Below are 20,007 nucleotides of genomic sequence, written 5' to 3'. Positions count from 1 at the left end.
TTTCACGATTTCGGGGCAGAAATTGAAGATTTCTAGGGCAAAATTGGAGAGATTTTGGGGATGGATGGTGGGGAAAAGATGGGGGAAAGCTAGATCCACTTGAAACCAAGCAAATCCATGGATCAAATCCAACAAAACCTCATCAAACCAATAAATCACAAAAAAATGGGCTATTTTTTGTGTGGATTTCCGAAATTGGGTATGAACACAACAAAATTAGGCTAGAAAACTAGGAGGGGGGCTCCAATTTCATGAGAAACCATGGCTTATGATACCAAGATTTTGTAGGGTGGAACCCTAAGATGGATCTTTTACGAATTGGAGGGGAAATCCCACGAAGAACACAAAAGAGGGGAAACACTCAAATTAACTAGATCCAATCACACATATGCTAGATCCAAGAACACACAAGAGGTCACAATGATTCAAGGACAACAAAGGAAAGATACAGGGTAACTAGTTCATCCCAATCCTATGAGGAAAGAGGTCTTGATGATAGTCTTCCCCAAGAGAAGGTCTTGAATCCACAAGGGGATCTTCTCCTAGGAGGTCATGATCTCCTAGAGGAGTGGATACAAGGAGCAAAGCTCTCTAATGTCTATCAACTACTTCGCTTAGTCTAAATGGAGGAGGGAGAGGGATATATATATAGGTAGGTGGAGGAAGGGGACGAAGTGAAGGCCCAACAGGTGACTCTCGGCCGTCCATCCTGATGAGCCCGTGCGCACGGGGTAAGTTGGGCCCGTGCGCACGGGGGTCCCGCGGGCACGGTACAAGCCCGTGCGCACGGGGTGCTCCCGCGCCAGCTCCCTGTGTAGCCCGTGGGCACGCGGTCTCGGGGCCCGTGCGCACGGGGTCGCATGGGACTTCTTGTCCAGCTCCTGTTGGGTTCCTTCTTCCTCCGTGCGGACTTGGGGTCCTTCTCCTTGGCCTCCGGGAAGCTTCCTAGCTGCTTGGTGGCGGTCACCCTCGTACCTAATGATGCACAACAATCCATGGTGAGGTAGCAACCAAGTCCAATAGATATTCATGTAAATCTTGAAGATGAGCGGCTTCACCTTAAGTCCGGTAGGTCCACTTGGGGCTTGAGGTGCTATGAAGGTGTACATGGAGATGACCTTGGGATGCTCTGCATCACTAGCTTTACACGCTCTTGGGCATGGCTTCAGCGCACAAACCCAGGCTGCCCCCGGAGCCATCTAGCGCTACCTCGCGATTTTGAGGTAGTTGTGATCGTGCATCCTCTACCACTTGGTAGCTCAGGGATGACAAGACTTGTCTGTTCTGGTTTGATCACCAGATCAATGGCCGATACACTGCGGAGCTTGTATCTCTTGTCTTCGCGTTTGTCCTCGGACGGCGCGACAAACGAAGGACGGTTGATAATGGATCCGTGGCATCTACGATGCTCTCGGACCTACGGCAATGGTCTAGTACGTCGATCTCTAGCGGCTTCTGCGTCACACCACCCTTTCCCCGATCCCCGACCAACTCATGCCCTCCTAGACCGATGTTGGTCTGCCGACCGACTAACTAGGCACGCTTCCACACGTGCCTCACTGCCTCCTTTGTGACCAGGAGCTAGAGTGCATGCAACACATCCTCACTGGCTGCTCATTCGCCTGCCAAGTTTGGCATGAGGTGTGCAATTTCCAATCCGTTAAACAACAGATTTGAAGCAGTAGTTTCATAAATCTCTCCTTCATCACGTCCAAATCCAAACAAACAGAACAAGCTAGAATGGTTAATTGGCATAATCAGGTGTGTTTGCCCTCTGAAACAGGGGAACCGAGTCTAGAAATGGTTAGATTAAATCAAATCAATGAATACAATGTGTTTGCCCGCTGGCTATACACATACCAGAGAGTTCAGCGTCTCCTCTCCCGGGGAGTAAATGAGAAGTACCTACAAAAATAAATCAGTAGCCACGTACGTACAACAGCAACCCGAGCAATGCACATGTCGGGCGGAGAGCAAGGAGAGTAAAATAATGTGTAGCTGATCAAACCATCCTGTTCATTCGTCCTTTTCCCGTCCTCTAGAATTGCTCAATCCGGTCTACTTAGAGGGATGAACGAGTCCGGCCGATGGATCGATCGAGCCGGTGATGATCTGTGCACTCCAATGTCGATCTCCAATACGTACAAAGTGCACTCCTCAGATATGTACATTGCCATGCCATCTTGGATCGATTGGTTCCCGTTGTTGCTTTGATCGATATGTGCTGGCCTGGCTCTCTCGAGATGACAATGGCGTACGATCAGTGACGCGCGGAGGGGCTCCTTACGCCGCCGGCGAGGCTGTCCACGTAGGAGAACTTCTTGGGGGCGAGGCTTGGCGCCTTCTTGAGCAGCATGGCCTCGCCCGCCTCGTCGAGCGTGCCCTCCTCCTTCTTCCTCATGAGCTCGTCCTGGTCGAAGTGCCATCCCATGAAGTCGTAGAGCGTCATGGACGCCGGCGCCTCGTTGAGCTTCTCCAGCTCCTCCCTGGCGTCCAGCTTCCTTGGCGCGTTCATCTCCAGCTGCCTCCGCGCCGCCTCGCTCGCCGTCAGGTTCGTGGCCGCCGCGTCCGCACCCAGCACGTCCTCGATCCTCGAGATCACGCTATACGCCAGGCTCTCTAGGACACGCGAGTAGCTCTCCAGGAGCGCGTAACCAACATCCTGCCAATGCAACTTCACCATCAACAACCAACGAGCGAACCATCACATGCATGACGCGTCATGAATGGTCGGGAAGGCGCAGGTATGTACCCTGTTGTATTGGATCTTGGAGATGTCGAGCTGTGACTGTGGGGCTCCGGGGAACTGAAGCTTGAGGAGGTGGAGGATGGTCTCGGCGCGCTCCTCGAACTGCTCGCGCTTCTCGAAGCTGATGATGGAACCCCAGGAGGACTTGGCGTCTTTGGTCTGCATCTTGCGCTTCCAGATGATGGTGGAGGCCTCGATGCGGTTCTTGAGATCAAGCACCTTGTGCTCCGTCGACAGGTCCACCCCTTCCAGGAACTCGATCGGATCGAACTCCTCGTCGGTGATGCTCCGGTAGATGGCGTCGCCCAGGCTCGTCTTGCCCTTCTTGGGCAGCGACTCGATGTAGATCTCTGGGATCTCCATCTCCACCAGCACCTGCGCGTTGATGGCCATGGCGGCCTTGAGCACCTGGTTCACGCACTCCTTCTGGTACTGCAGCCACTTGCGGGTCACATCCGACAGGCCCTCCGCCGGCACCTTCACCGTCGGCATCCACCACTTGTCGTCGTCGCGCTTATTGTCGCCGCCCTTCTCGTACCAGAACTCGGTCTGGTCCACGAAGTTGTCCATGTAACCCTGCATGCATGCCGCCACCAAACATTCATGTTCATGCATTACGACCATTGCCGATCCTAGTTTGCGGACTCCGCCGATCCTAGTTTGCGAACTCCGACATCCCGCCGCTCCGCCGCACATCTGGGCGGACCCAAACGTAGCATACGCCTGGGCCCTGGACCGCTCCGTGACGACGTCTGAGACGGCTAAGCGCCGTCTTTGCCACCTCGACGGGGAGATGGCCACGTACGGCGAGGAATGGTCCCTCACCGAGATCGTCGTCGCCATCAACGACGACGCCTCCAACAACCGCCGCCCTCTCCCCCAGCCCACATCCTCGGTGGCCGCGGCCTAACTATGCACGGCGCAGGAGGAGGCGGAGAGGATCATCCTTGAGCGTCAGGCGACTGCCGGGAAGCATTGCCGCGGCGCCACCACCTTCCGGCGCCCCAAGCGCGACAACGACTCCTCTGACGACGACGGGCAACAATGATGGAGGAGGAGCAGCCCGCCAGGCCGGCATTGGCTATGAGGTCACCGTGTGAAGTATGTTATAGTGTAGTTTTAGGTTTTTAGTTCACTGGACGGAATTTATGTACAAATATCCTACTTCCAATGAAATCCGCCGTGTTTATATCAAAATTCATCCTTTCTGATTGAATTTCCTGTAGTTGATTCGAGTTACGGTGAAAATGTATGCGACTAGCATTAGATGTCGACTTCCCGCATCCGTGTCCGCGGACTGATTCCCTATCCATAGATGAATGCGGGAGGTCTTTTGCAGGTTGCTGTTGGAGATGCCTAATAAGGTAATAGCACTTACAATGAGCATGGCGTCCAGCTTGCGCAGAGCGGGGATGTTCATCTGCAGGTCGCGACGCTGCGCTGTCGACATGATCTGTGGATAGAAAGGGAACCAACCCCAAGATGTTACAAGGATGGATGCTATTAGTCAGATGGAAAGAAGAGCTTGTTACCTCCATGGTAGTGCCGTTCTCGGCGGTCTGTCTTGTCGGGACAAACTCGACGATGTGGTCGGTGACGGACAGCAACCAGCCGACCTCCTTCTTCCACCGCTCCTTGGTGTCCGGCGCCATGGGTTCCAGCTTGCGGTGCTCCCCAAAGACGGACGCGGCCAGGTTGGTGATGGCGTTGGACAGCGCTAGAGCCGACGGCACGCCTTTCCCGGTCCCTGACATGTCCTCTCCAAGCAGCAGCTTCGCAAATCTCTCCTTCATCACGTCCAAATCTGACCAAACAAAACAAGCCAGAATGGTTAACTGGCACAATCGCATCGACCAAATTAACTGGCACCTTAACTAATTAAAACGCAGTTTAGCGAAATGAATCAATCAAAACTGGCATGCCTGAGGGCGGCCCGTCGCGTGCGAGACGGGAGCGAGGCGCCGTCCGGCCGTTGGGCAGCGGGGGAGCACCCCCGCCGCCATTGCCACCGGGCTCTTGCATCTCCGCCGTGTCGCTTTCTGTACAGCTGTTGCTCTCTTGCTCCTCCTTCCGTAGGTGGGTGTGCGAGTTGCTCTTGTCAAGGCTATGCCGCCGGAGGAACCGCACCATCACCCAGCCCACCGCCTCGAGCTTGACGCGCAAGGCGTGGGCACGTTGGCCCCGGCGGTCGTGCACCGCCGTGGCTTCCCGGAGACCAAAGCGATAAGGCCGCCGCCGTGACGAAGAACAGGATCAGCAGCACCCGGTGCTAGAAACGGCCGGCGTCCTCTCCTCACCCAGGAACAAGGACAAAAGCCGCAATAACGCTCGTTGATAGATCTCAGGTTAGACCAAAGAGGACCAAACAACACAAGGAGCAGAGAGAAGAAATCAAGAAACAACAGCGAGGCTCGGGGACATGTCGCGCACTACTGCTGCGGCCGGCATTGCATTGTATTGTACGTGGAGGAGGGAGGGAGGTTGGCAGGTCCGGCCCCGAAAAAATTAAAAGGGGGCGCGGCGCCTGCCTAATTTTAAGCAGGGCGCGAACGTGGGGTGGAGGGCAGGGGTCGACGACGATTAAGTCCTTCTGGTGCGTCGTCCAATTTCTATGGGTGGTCGCCGTGGCATTGCCCTGTTTGGAGAGCCCGGGAAATGGGCAGAGACGAATGCTCCCGCCCACTCCTTGCCTTGCTGATGTTTTTCTTATAATTATTATAATATAAAATAAAGCGTGGCTAGATTGATTGATTTGCTTAGCTGTGCCCTGCCGGCGGCAATACACCAATAGAAATCGTCTGACTGATGATCTGGGCTAACCGTCAGCGTTGACGTTTATCACTGACGGCCCAGCTGGACCAGTCATATATGACTCTACCCGTGCGAACCGGGCAACCTGGCGGAAGATTAAAGGTAGAAACCCCCCACCCCTCTCCCTCCCTCCGACCGGATCTGTCACCGAGGCTCCGGCAGGTGGCGCAAGGCAAGGGAATGGGCTCGTCTGGGTGCTTGCTGGTGGGTGCCATGCGACGGTGTTCTGAATCCCTGTGTGTCCCCGCGGCTTGGGTGGACGCAACATGCTTAGGCATCCATGGGGCTTCAGTCGCGGCTGATGAAGGCGGTGGATACCGGTGGTCCTTCCCGCGGGCGTGAAGGCGGGAGAGGCGGGACATGGGGAGGTGGGTGGTGGCCGTGGCTTGGACTGGTGGTGGCGGATCATGGCACCAGGAGGTGATGGAGAGGCGGGGCATGGCATTCACACGGCTGCTCGGCGACCGGAGTTGCCGCCCGCCATGAGCGGCCTCTCTTTCTTCATGGAGCAGCGCTCACCTTGTCCCGGTTCGTGTCTCTGACAGCGGATCGGCGACATGGATCGACCATCGGGTATGGAGTTTGACATGGTCCTCCTGCTCAGGGTTGGGTGCTCCTCGAGCGAGGTTTGGCATGCTGTCGCCTTGGAGTCGGGCTTCTCGGCTTTGGGTCGCCGCCGATCAAGCCAAGGTGGGAACTTGCGACTTAGTTAGGGAGTCATCTTCTTGTTGTAGCATCGATGTCGGTCCGTGGATGTGGTGGATGGGGCAGCGGTGTGCCGACTGTTGGACCAGTGCCTCAGGTTGCGGACTTGGCATCGTCTCAGCTGTTCTCAACAATGGCCATCGACAGTTACTAGGTTGTGTCCCCTGTCCCACTAGGACTTGAGTGGACTGTACGTGTGGGCTCCCCTACGGTGGTGGTGCTGACCCTGGCTCAGTGACTGATGTCGGGCTTTACCTGCCATGGTTTGGTCATTGTGAAGCGGACAATTGGCATTCTCCTAGGGATTGGAAGGTGGTCCGCATGATGGGTTCTCTGGCGGGCTCCATGGCGGTGGTGATGGCTACGTCTCTTGGCCGTGTGGGCGGCGAGAGATATAGCGGTAGGTGGCTTGAGCGCGCTCTAGCTGTCGAGGCACCCTGATCTCAGTCTGGGGATTTGTGCTCGTCACGCTTGCCATGGTACCGACACCTAGGAGCGGCCAAGTGAAAGCTCTGCGCTTTGTTGCTGATGATGGAAACACTCGCAGGGCAAGTTTCTTCTTGAAGATGTCATCGTGTGGCTCTTCTCCATGTTTGGGCTTCGGTTGAAAACCTTTGTCCGTTCTGGACTCAGCAGTGGCAACGCTTTGCGCCATTTTCCCTCCCGAGGGCGTTGTCGTGGAGCGTAGGTCTACTAGGGCGTAGTGTGGCATTGTTATCATTTCTTCCTTTGTCATCTTTTATTTGCATAGTCGCATGCATTCTGCATGATCTGGTTATCCTGGGATCGGCTTTGTTAGAGGGCTTCCCCTCCACCTTTTATCGTTTGGCTGTGTACTTTGTTTGGTTATTGCTTTATATATAAAGCGCCTGCTTCGAGGGCAAGCAGCAAGTGATAAGTGCTTCTCTCATCCTTAGTCAGCTCATATCTGGATGGAGATTATCATTGACCAATTGTCAAATGTAGTCTGCTAGTGATATACAACCATCATGGGCTAGTCACCTTAACTGCTGGTAAGTGATGATTCATTTCTTGTTTGATTCTCGAATCCGGACATGATGGCCCAACAACACTTCTTAGAGGGTGCACCAATCAATCTCCCCTCGTTTATATCATGGTACAAATAACCACACACCACCTCGGTCAGCACACCCAATGCGCTCCATGACCAGCAGTATGTAGATCCAGCAACCTCCACTTACCGCTGCATAATATCATCATAAGGCGCCACCTTCACACAATGCACACATGGAAACGTGCACACCATGTGGATGCAATGGTTGGCACCGCAACACAAGTCACGAAATAATCTGCAACAACAATAACATATACTTACAACAACTCCAAAGAGTCAAATTTAAAAAAGGTTTTGTAGCCTAGTGGTTGTAGCGATCTTAGTAGCACGTACCCTAGGTCCTGGCTTCGACTCCCTATGGCAGCGGATGTAAACAAGACTGGGCAAAACTTTATGGAATAAAGAACTATAGGGCACGTCTTTAATTGGATCGTCCCTGAAAAGCTAGCTAACTAGATTATATGCCATGTATCGGCAGGGTTTCAATAGAGTGTGACAAATTCCCTACGCTGCATCCGAGTCAGCCACCGGATTGAGTTAAACCCGAATCAAGAGTCCAATCATACCTTTGAGTCAAACTCAACCATATGCAAGAGCTTCCAAGGTGGATAGAGACCAAATCCAGGGGTAACCCCTTGTATCAGCTCCATAGTGATATGTGTCCGATCCATTAGGGGAAGCCCCTAATGGTAAAATAGTAACATCATCCATAACCATCTCATCCGTATCTGCAAAAGCATGTTATATGTGCATGCACCAAGTGGAAAACCAGCTTATGGCCCATGGACAAGGTATGCAGTTTTGGGTACTCGGTCAAGGGGAGACCCATAAAACCTCTCATGAGTGGTTAGCGCACTCATCTTAGATCACCCCAAGCTCGGGTCCTAGGTTGGCTCGAGTGGAACAAAGCACTGACACATAACCATGCATGGCCTCCCATTATTGCCTTTCTACCTTACTATATTTTTCACATAACATGGCATAACATAAGTAAGATAATGTATCGGAGCCAGGTGAACATAAAACCATAAGGAGCAAGAACAAGATATAACATGACTCAAGCAACACCCTAAGCATGCAGGCCACGACAAGTGGGGCTATACATGGTAACACTACAAAATCTGCTCTATTCAGTGACAAAAACCCTGGTGACGAAACATAATACATCGTCTGAAATCATTTTCTGTGTCGGTCCACCGTCACGAGGTGTTTTCCTCCCGAGGTAGCGTCTTTGGCAACTCTGGTGACGTTCTAGCCAGATTTTTGGCAACGAATTCGACAGTCATTAGGCATGTCCATTTTCTACGACGAGTCTCGGTGCACAGTAAATGTTGGTGAACACTTTTTGTAAACGTTAATAGAAACATAACAAGTAATTGTTTTTCAACTAACTAATTTAGCAAGATCTCTTTTCATAATAGCGGGAAATTGGAATTGGCATCGTCTGGTTCCCTCCTAACGAAAGGAATCAGGATCATCGGCTTAGGGCCCTCCTCTCATACCATGTCCCTGGCGAGTCGAGAAGCTGGCACATCGAGGTGAACGCAGCTGCAATAGAAACGAGCAAGGCCACGCGCCCGTGTCGAATGGAGAAGTCACGCGTGACCACGACAGTGTGAAACAGGCAATTTCAGGTGAGACATGTTTACTGGAAAAACATCATAGCAAATTTCAGGTGCATTATATTTACTTTTCATGTTCTAGAGGCAATGGATCGTGGATGCATTACTCATGGAATGAAGCTGACGCCACAATACATGGCTGGCGTGAATTAGTTTAAATTTCCCAAATAAAACATAAAATCATTTATTTTTTGGCAGCATTTTGATCCTATTTTGCTGCAAAATAAAATAATGTAACCCGGTTGGTGCAATTAGTAGGCTTCATTCAAATTCTACCGCATAGTGCAAATGTACAACAAATTTAATTACCAACCACACATAGTAGTCATTCCATAGGAGGATTTTTCTGCCATCGCATCCTCTATGAGCCAACAACGACCTCTTTTTCTATCCCAACATGGTGTCATGGGAGCTTTTATGATCTAAAAGGTTAATTATGCTTCCATGCACTACTAGGGAAAACCTTATACACAGAATCTTAGCAGCAACGCGGTACAGGAAGAGGCGCTACTGCTAATGAGCAGTAGCGCGGGATCAAAAGAGGCACTACTGCTACTTACTTAGCAGTAACGCGGCTCAGTGGAACCACGCTGCTACAAAAATCGATCGACAGTTCCAGCCACCCTAGGTTTAGCAGTAGCGCGCTCTTGATAACCGCGCTACTGATAAAGTAATAGTAGTAGCGCTTTTTTTGGGTGACGCTACTGCTAATTTTGAAACTGGCCACATGGCGGGCCCCGCTTAGCAGTAGCGCGTGTGCCAGAAGCGCGCTGCTGCTATCTTATTAGCAGTAGCGCGGTTCACGACCAGCGCTACTGCTAAGCCGCAGCATATACCACCTTTTCCCTCCCCCTCCCCCATCCTCTCTTCCTCACTTTCCCCTAGCTCCCACCTCCACTCTCCCTCACTTTGCTTCTTCCTCACTACTTCTCCCCCCATTACTCTCCTTCTTCTACCTACCTTTCTCTCTCTTTATTACTCCTAGATAACTACACCACCTCCATTAATGCATCTCCTTTCTCTTTTTCCTTCCCCCTCCACTAGTTGAAGTTGTCTCCTCCCTGATTAGCTAGCTAGGTAGATGTAGCATTTAGTGAAGTGACCTATGTACCCCTAACTAGATCTAGCCTTGTCAAGAAGAGCTTTGTCCACTTTTGATCTCCCTACTACATCGTCATCTCCACCATGTGCTCGATCTCGAGATAAGTGATTAAAAATTCATGCTTTTGCAAGAATGGAAATATGTGTATGTGTGTGCGATATGACATAATCGGGCGATATGATGGAAATTGTGTGTGTGGCATGAGTTGACGTCGAATTGTGCTTGTGAGTTGCCTATGTTTTGCCGAAATGTCGATTTATTTCCGTTTCGGCAAATTCCGGGCAAACTCTAGATCTATATGTGCTATTTTTAGGGAAGGTCATGCCAAATTTTTGTATGACTTTGATGCAAGCATGCATTTTTATAATCAATTTGTTTATTATTACCGTGCAGGCGTTCATGATGGTTAGTGGAACGATGGTGGACAGGTGGTTGCGGTCGGCGGTGCAGGATATGAAAGAAAATAACCTGACAGAGGTTTTATGTCCGTGTTGAAGATGCAAAGGAATAGTTTGGCTCGACCCCTATGACGATGGTCGTATTGAAGCGCGTCTGCTCATGAATGGTTTCATGGATGGCTGTACTCGGTGGATAATCGAAGATGAGGATGATGATGTTGAGGACGTCGATGGGGCAGGCAATGACGACACGTGGCAAGACGAAGAGATGATCGATAATGGCGGCGGGGAAGAGGCCGGACATGGCGGCGGATAAGGGGCCGAACATGGCGGAGGAGAAGGGGCCGGACATGGCGGCGGAGAAGGGGCCAGACATGGCGGCGGAGAGAACATGGACTCCACACCGCAGTGTTCCTCGGTACTAAGTTCAATCGTGCGGGACCCTCATGTTCAAGGACTGCTTCGCAAGGAGACGAGTACTGAGAGAGCTGCTTCTAGAGAGGAGGCTAAGCTGCAGCAACTGGTGGTAGACTCGAACACTCCTTTGTATGATGGTTGTAAACCTGAGGTGACCCGCTTGAGTTTCACGCTCCAACTCCTGAAGACGAAGGCTAAAAACAAATGGACCGACACTAGCCTCGATGAGCATCTCAAGTACCTAAAGGATGTTCTTCCTGCGGGGAATCTATGTCCTACTAGTGTGGATGAGGCCAAGAAGATCGTGTGCCCTCCTGATCTGCCGCACGTTAGATACCATGCATGCATCAACGATCGCATAATTTATCGGAAGGAGCATGCAAAAAAACAAGTTGTTCGGTGTGCAAATGCTTCTCGGTACAAGAAGGCCGGGAAGAAATCTCCCCAGAAAGTTGTATGGTACTTACCGATCACTCCCCGTCTCCAGCGGTATTTCATAGATCCCAAGGAAGCAAAGCTCATGCGCTGGCATGCGGAGAGGAAGAAGCTCAATGAGGGAGATGATCCGAAGCTGAGACATGTCAAGGATGGAAGCCAGTGGAGAGCGTTGAACGGCTTCTATCGGTATTTCGAATGTAATGCAAGGAACATCGTGCTCGGCGCGTGTACCGATGGCATGAATCCATTTGGCAACCAGAACACCAACCATAGCACATGGCCCGTGTTTGTATGGATGTACAACCTCCCCCCTGGTTGTGCATGAAGTCGAAGTACATTCACATGAGCATGCTGATTCAAGGGCCGAAACAACCGGGAAATAATATTAATCTGTATCTTGGGCTACTTCAAGAGGAGTTAGACACGTTATGGAAAACACAGGCCAAGACATGGGACGCCAGCAAAGGCGAGTATTTCTACATGAGAGCCGCGCTGATCACAACGATGCACGACAATTTTGGTTACAGATATGTCGCAGGCCAGGTGTGCCATGGATATTGCGGATGCATGCGGTGCATGGATGATACGACGTCTCAGCAGCTAACGTCTAGGAAAGATGGCGGGTCTGGGAAAATCATGTACATGGGGCATCGAAGATGACTTGATCAGGACGACCCGTGGAGAAACTGTGGAGATCTATTCAATGGTCACGCTGAGCATCGAGGACCCCACGTAAGCGGAGCGGCGCCGAAATCGATGAGCTGTTGAAAAACTGGGAACAGTGCCCCGCGCCGGGAAAGATGACGAAAAAGGTGCCGGAGCCGCTGCTGAAGGTATGGAAGACGAGGTCTGTGTTCTAGGACTTGGAGTACTGGCACAAACTCGAAACACCTCATTACCTTGATCAAATGCATCTCTGTAAGAATGTCCTTGAGAGCTTGCTCGCGACACTGATGAACATGCCGGATAAGACCAAGGATGGGGCAAAGGCTAGAAAAGACTTGCAAGATTTGAAAATCAGGGAAGATCTGCACATGCCGCCCCGTAAAAAGTCAGACAAGATAGAGACGGAGACAGAGGCGCGGGAGAAGAAGGGCAAAAAGTAAAGGAAGAGGATTATTGCCCCCCTTCTTTCTTCACCTTGAGTCCGGCTGAGATAGATCAATTCTTTAAGTGCCTTACCGGAGTCAAAGTTAGTTCCGGTAACTGTGGCAAGATAAGCAGATATCTAGACACGAACAAGAAAAGGTTCAGCGAGATGAAGTCCCATGACTGTCATGTGATGATGACGCAAATACTACCAGTTGCTCTTGGAGGGATAATGGACAAGCACGTCCGTGACACGCTTATTGGTCTCTGCAACTTTTTCGACATCATCTCTCGAAAGTCGATCAGTGTGAAGCAGCTCCGAAGGCTATAGGAAGAGATCATTGTGATACTGAATGAGCTTGAGATGTACTTCCCGCCCACGTTCTTTGACGTCATGGTGCATCTGTGTGTCCATATTGTGGACGACATAATAGACCCGGGGTCGTCATTCCTGCAAAACATGATGCCGTTTGAGAGGATGAATGAGATCATCAAAGGATTCGTTCGTAACATGTCCCGTCTGGATGGAAGCATCGTCCAGGGCTATCTGACACAAGAGTGCATCTCTTTCCGCAAGAATTTTCTATATGGCGCAGACCAGCCGCCTGGTGTTGGTGTTGGTTTGCCCGTTAACAAGCATGATGGGAAGCTCGAAGGATAAGGTCACTCCAACGGTCGCAGGGAACTGCACGTAGCATACTCAGATCGACGCAACGACTTTGACAGAGCAAACTTGGTAGTGCTACAACACCTAAACGAGGTAGATCCTTTCATGGCACTGCACAAAGAAATTATCGCAAAGAAGTATCATGACCGGGGGTATGCAGGGCGGATGCCCAAGTTACTAGAGAGCACAACTCCACTTTCCACCATTGGATCAAAGAGCATATTATTGCTAATCCCCCGGAAGAGGGCTGTAAGGACGAATTGCTCATATACGCCTTAGCACATGGCCCCTCGCCCAACCTCGTCACCTATCAGGCATACGGTATCAACGGATACACGTTCTACACGGAGGCCAAAGATATGGACAGTGATGATTAGAACTCAGGGGTGACGATGGAATGCATGACCGGCAGCGACAACGGCGCAACTGAGAGATTTTACGGAAGGGTCCAGGAGATCTGGGAGCTTGACTACTCTGGACTGCACAACGCGATGATGTTCCGTGTCAAATGGGCTAAGAATGTCGATAGAGAAAACCGGTATTTCACTACCATGACTATACCCGACGCCAAGAGCGCTACCGTGAACGCTATCGCTAAAAACGAGCCATGGGTACACGCTAAGCACATGACACAATGCATCTTCATAACCGACCCATGCAATCCCAGCCGTGTTGTCGTGAGGAGAGGCAAAAGGAACATCATTCACTACTGCAGGATGGTCCAAACGCGACACTACAATCAGAGACCCTTCGACAAAACTATGTGTGATGCCATAATCGCAAACTGTGGTGTAAAAAACCCATCAAAAAAGGTGCAAAACGTTTGCGATGACGGATGCATCAAACACGGTTCAGATTTTAGTTGCGTGTGTGATGCAGGGCATACGGTTCAATTCAATTAACTGTTTGGGATGAGGAGTAACAAAAGAAGCGGGCAGCCAGATGAAGGCGTGTGGGATATATAGCATACGGTTAACAAGGATGAACCGTGTGTGATTAGGCAACACAATGGAAACGGTTCAACTGAACAAGATGTGTGTGATACGCAGCAAACATGTCCGTAATCAGAAATATGTACGAAGACCAATAATAACAGAGACGATTGCTGCTAATAAGCCGTGTGATTTGCTCTTTCTACAGTAGAATAACATGTATATATATATATATACACATATATATATATATAAGTGGCTATACAGATCATTATCACACACCTCAATAAACAATTGCATGCATTCTAAAGTAGGAGAAACGATCGTCTAGTCATCTACTTCTTGTGACGCTCTCGCCACTGCTTTGTGGCTCGATCCCTCGTCTGGGGCAGGAAGAAGAGACTTCCTCATGTGAACGATCCGCCTGTACATCTCATAGCTCGTGTACGCGTCCATGGCCGCGTACTTGACATGTTGTTCATCCAGTCTCTCATGCCACACACTGTGCCAGGCGTTCTTGTCCTTATTGCTCTCATTTTTCGTCTTCATGTAGTAGGGGTCGATGATGGCCGAGGCGAGGTCAACCAGGGAGTTCAGTTTGTTTTTGTCGCTGCCCCATACCTTGTAGTGGTGCTGGATGTTGACAAGATTCGGGCATTTCAAGTCCGAAACCTTGAGTGCTTTTAGACCGTTGGTGGTGTCCACCGTAGCGAAACTGTAGTCGGGGCTGTTGATAAACTTGGAGAAACGCTCGCAAGGCCTTGTGGCAAGGTGGTAGTGGTAGACGAGGACATCATGTCGCACGCACAACTGGGCGACGGCAACCTTCTGATCGTGCCCGGCGCGAATGATGGTGTACTCGAGGTCGAAGCGGACCACTCGGTACTTGTCCTCGGCAAGGAACTGCTCCATAGTTTGGATGGATCTCTCCACCGATCGTTCGTCTGCACCACTGAGAGGGTCTTCCCCCTCACGTGGGTGTCCACTACGTGATGCGTGATGAACTCCCCGCCGTTGTCGTCGTCGGCCGCTGGGAGCACTATTGGAGCCACGGGGAGCGCCATTGGAACCGCTGGATGTCCTCTCTGTATGTGTCGGCGTGGGTGTGCTTATTGTGTCGTGTGACGCGAGAGATGAAGGTAAATGGCCGCAGGAATAAATGGGGGGCGGGCGGCCTGGATTCTCTGCGCGTCCGCATGGCAGTTTTTGCAGCGGGTAACTGCATCGTCGCGCCGTGCCTGGTGCAACCGCATGCACACGAACATGCGTGATCATGCGCCGGCGCCAAACACTGGCAGCGCGTGTGGAGGGACGAGGGCAGAGCACCCGGAGGGACGCGAGAGCAGAGCGCGCCGCGGCCGCCTGAACCGCAAGCAACCACACGTATAGAGTAGTTGAACACGCAAGAAATGGTCGCCTACAAACCGGCTGACAGTTGCGTCGCTGCGTAGAGAGCGGCCGTGTTCTACCACCTCCGTCTAGTTTATAGTCCCCTTTATATTATGTGTCATACTTTGCCCTCAAATTTAACCAACAAAATGTTAATGCATGTTATAAAAATTATATAATTGGAAACTATGTTCAAATACAAATCCAACTATATAATCTTTGGCGACATGCATTCCTATTTTATTAGGTAAATCATACTTATAAACCAGGACAGGGGTATAGTAGGTAATTAAATCGCAAACATTTTTTTATTAACCGTATGTGTACATGGCCTTTCGTCCTCCTCTCGCACGTCTTGTCACCCCGCTGCCGCAGACGGCTTACAGCGCAAGCTTGCGCAGTGCGCGGGGGCGTTCTTTTGGCCAAACGGTGGCGCCAATGGATCGTCGGTGAGCCCATTCCCGCGCAACCTCGCAGGTTCCCGCGCAAGCTTCCCGCTTGACTCGGTGAAATCGCCCAAAATCCCAATGCTTACCGACCTGCTATAAAAACCCTCACGGCCGGCGAGTCCTGCGTCGCATTTTCCCCTCCCTCCCTGTAGCTTATCTCGGTTCCTTCTCCCACAATTGCCAATGACACCAGTCCATCATCGTCGCTCGGCCACTCCGCCGTCATCAGATGACAGCTCCAGCTGGGAGGCTATACCGCGGCGGTGGCGTAGTCCCCGGCGTGTCCCTGTTGGGTGTGCGCGGAACACCCACCACACGCTCCGCCGCCGCTGCCCGTCGGCAGCTGTTGCCAACCGCCGTTGCCGCCACACCACCGTCGAAAGCCAGGGCCATCGCCCGCTCCGCCGCCGCGGCCCGAAGGCGGGAGGTCGCCGTCATGGCCGCCACCCCACTGCCGGCCATCATGGCCATCACCCGGTCCGCCACCAAGGCCCGAAGGCGGGAGGTGGTGGTCGTGGCCGCCACCCCATCGTCGGCCGCCGTGGCCGCCAGCCCACCGTCGACCACCAGGGTCATCACCCGCTCCGCCGCCGCCGCCCGAAGGCGGGAGGCGTAGGTGGATGCTCGCACATGCGTCAGCGACCTTGCACGCTACACCGAGTTCCTGCGGGAGGAGGAGGAGCGCCTCGTCGAGCATGGAAAGAGGCTTACCACTGCCGTGGCCGCGGCACACGCCGTCTCAGAGGCGAGGAATCAGGAGATCTACGAGGAGAACCACCGGTTCGAGAGGGATCATCTGGAGTGGTAGAGGGCATTCGAGGTGAGCGTCGCTGAAGCTGCAGCAGCGGCAGGCACCGTATTGCGGTTGCCCAGCTCGTCGGTAGGCTCCTCCTCCTCCGCCTCTTACTGAGCGTGCTCGGCAGAGGAGAGGCAGTCGGAAGTAGTACAAAGCCGCTCCGCACTAGTAGTAGTATTTAGGGGCTATTTGGTTCAGTTCATCTTACTATGGATGTGGTGGAACTATACAACGTACTTAAAATTAGCTAGTATATATAGTTCAACTAGCTATTTCAGTACGTGGTTGGCAACAATTGGGGAAAATTTTGGTCGGTTCAGCTATCGAGTTGAACTGTTTGTATAAATTAAGAATGACTGCTTAATCTATGAATGAAATCTATGCTTAATTACTGAATTTTAGTTGCAAAAATTAGATACTGCTAGTGATTTTTAGCTTCATATTTGACAAATCGCGGTGTTACAAGGTTGACAAATGGCAATGTTACTAGATCAATAAATGTCAATCTTTCCAGTTTGACAAATGGCAACATACCCAAATTGTTTGTAAGTGGTTGCACACGAGTCATCCAAAAGAACCGTTTGCGATCAAGTGCCGCACAAATCCTGCTCGGCACATTTTCCCTTGGCTTCCTGGGGAAGCTGTCGGTTTGCATATGGGTGTTCTAACTAAAACGTTTACGATGAGTGTTTTATTTTTAAAAACCATTGCCATTTGTTTCAAAAGAAAATCGTCTGATAAGTCTGTACATTAAGAGAGAAAAACGCAAGTTCGCTCAAACCATATCTTTCATTCAGTCATACTGCGAATTTATATTCATATGATCGAGATACAGTATTAAACATAAGAAAAAAACTTTTTCCGGCGGCGGCGTGCCGTGCCGTCGTTGTCGTTGTCGTCCTCCGGGACGCCGTTGTTGAAGTCTTCAATGCAGCACAGAACGTTCTTCATTTGTAAATCAAACATCATGTCATCGCGCGATCAACGGGCGGGGTGCGGGAGGACGACAGCTGGCGGTGCTGAGAGGTAGCGGTCGACGGCGTCGTCCCATGCCGCTGAGGGGGGCGCGGCGGGTGCAGCCAAACACACGGGGGCTGACGCCGCAGTGGGTGGAGGGGCGTGCACGTGGCGCGCACGGGCACGGGCGCTGGCATGTACACGCACTACTGCAGGATACTGCTAACGCGACACTATGGTCAGGGACCCTTTGCCGAAATTGGGTGCGATGCAATAATCGCAAACGGTGGTGTAAAAAAACTGTCAAAAAAGATGCAAAACATTTGCGATGATGGATGCATCAAACACGGTTAAGATTTTAGTTGTGTTTGCGATGCAGGGCATACGGTTAATCCATTCAAACTGTTTGCGATGAGGCAGAACAACATAAACGGGCAGCCATAACAATGTGTGTGCGATGCAGGACACACGGTTAATCCATTCGAACTGATTGCGATGAGGTAGAAAAACATAAACGGGCAGCCATATCAATGTGTGTGCGATATACGACATACGGTTAACTCGGACGAACTATTTTCGATTAGGGAACACAACAGAAACAGTTCAACTTAACAAGATGTGCGTGATATGCAGCATACAGTTCACATGGATGAACTATTTGCGATGAGCCAAAAGAACACAAACGAGTCGTGTAAACAAGATGTGTGTGATAAGTAGCAAACAGCCAACTCAGATGAACTGTTTGCGATGAGAAATTACAACACAGACGGTCAATACAGTTACTTTGTGTGTGATTCTGTGTGTACAAAAAACATTGAAAAATGCAAACTAGTTGCTTGCGGTGGCTAGGAGTATCGCACACGATGCGTCTGCGAGTACTCGTGTGCGATGATTAGTATGTTACACATACGTTTCCTTATGTGAACATGTGTGTGGATTTGCAATATGGACAGTTAATATGCAAATGCCTTCTGGACATCGGGCACGCGCCTAAACTCAATGAACTGTGTACGATACTAATACTTTCCATGAAAATTTATGAACTTGGGTAACAACATTTGAGTAACATATATTGAGTAACATATATATAGTGGTTACACTATTCGACAAAAGGAGGATCTTCATAACACGGTTTTGACAACCATATGGTCCATATCTACATACTTCACATAGTAACAACTATCACATTTTAAGAGGCTAAGGGCCAACAACAATATGGTCCAGATCTACATACTTAACATATATAGTAACAGCTAGCACATTTTAAGAGGCTGAGGGCCAACAACCACAACTATCCACTGGAAGCAGCTTGATCACGGCGACTCGGCATCCCGTTAATGAAAAGGAAGAGCCCTCCTGTGCCTTGGTAGAGTAGGAGTAGAACAGTGTCTCCAATTTTCCAATATGGATCCATTGCCACGAGAAGCACGAACTTGTTAATTTGAATGGTTCCATTTTTGCGGGAAATGCAGTACCTTGCAATCACTTTGGCGTTATTAGCAGACACAAGTGTAATTCGACCATGCCGGGAAATCGATCCAGGAACTGCTACAGGGGCAATTTCTGTTGACATGTAGAATAAAATACAATTGTAACATATCGTTGAAGATATATATATATATATATATATATATATATATATATATATATATAGTTTATGAGCATCAACATTAAAATAAGACTTTTTACCAGCGCTTTGTGCACACAATTGGTCTTGTTCAGTGTGTGCACCATAGGTCTAATTAATCCCATCCAAAATCCAGCGTTCATACGCTGTGCTATCTCTGTCAGATTATCAACAAAGTATATGACATGCTTCAAGTCCTTCTAGTGAAATTTGGTACGCTTAGTAACATATAGATCGTTCACTATGCATCCAGCATATCCTGCTTAAAAGGTGTGAAGGTATTATTTATTCAGAACATGGCAGAAGAATATATAGTGCGCATAAATTGGTAAACAGAATTTGTTACTGCCTAGGAACGGAGTCAGAATATGATATCACAATTGGTTGCTTAAATAGTGATCAATTGGTTGCTTAAATAGTCATATGACAGCATGGAGAAAGTTGAAAGGACACTAACCTCGATCAGACTTTGATCGGCTGATGATGTTGGGGAAGTAAACATCCATGTTAATTAGACCAGGTTGTGGTGCACGCACTAGAATTTTATTGCCAGCTTTCAGTTCATAACACTTAGACATTTTTCTCCAAAGGTCCGCATTAAAATAGGAGTGACCATCTTTATCAAGTTTTACGCTAACCGTCATTGTAAATCCATGTTGCGTTGTCAATATGACATCCTGGGAGTCATCAGCAAAGTAAAGCCCAAGATTTCCTTCTACTCCAGTTCTTGCAAAGCAAGGGATGTACTGCTTGAAATGAAAATTAAGATCGTAAATTAGATATA

At 50.2% G+C, this 20,007-nt stretch overlaps 1 protein-coding gene across 1 annotated transcript; it reads right to left on the bottom strand.

Annotated features, from left to right (window-relative positions):
• Nucleotides 1-1,762: 1,762 nt before the first annotated feature.
• On the bottom strand, nt 1,763-5,312 carry LOC123141456 (rho guanine nucleotide exchange factor 8). Its single transcript, XM_044560595.1, has 5 exons — nt 4,672-5,312; nt 4,282-4,553; nt 4,128-4,202; nt 2,753-3,325; nt 1,763-2,662 (listed from the first exon to the last, which is right to left on the bottom strand). Exons 1-5 carry the CDS (start codon nt 4,877-4,879, stop codon nt 2,261-2,263), a joined length of 1,530 nt encoding a protein of 509 aa, XP_044416530.1. The 5' UTR covers nt 4,880-5,312; the 3' UTR covers nt 1,763-2,260.
• Nucleotides 5,313-20,007: the final 14,695 nt, after the last annotated feature.

This window comes from Triticum aestivum, chromosome 6D (genome assembly GCF_018294505.1).
Source record: "Triticum aestivum cultivar Chinese Spring chromosome 6D, IWGSC CS RefSeq v2.1, whole genome shotgun sequence".
Classification (NCBI taxonomy): domain Eukaryota; kingdom Viridiplantae; phylum Streptophyta; class Magnoliopsida; order Poales; family Poaceae; genus Triticum; species Triticum aestivum.
The sequence above is the reverse complement of the archived record's forward strand: the minus strand, read 5'-3'. Positions and strand labels throughout refer to the sequence as shown.

Coding starts and splice junctions, on each gene's coding strand:
- LOC123141456 (XM_044560595.1), bottom strand. CDS start 4,879: ATGGTGCGGTTCCTCCGGCGGCATAGCCTTGACAAGAGCAACTCGCAC. Junction 3,326..4,127: donor AGCTGGACGCCATGCTCATT/GTAAGTGCTATT, acceptor GCATGCATGCAG/GGTTACATGGACAACTTCGT. Junction 2,663..2,752: donor CCAAGATCCAATACAACAGG/GTACATACCTGC, acceptor TTGCATTGGCAG/GATGTTGGTTACGCGCTCCT.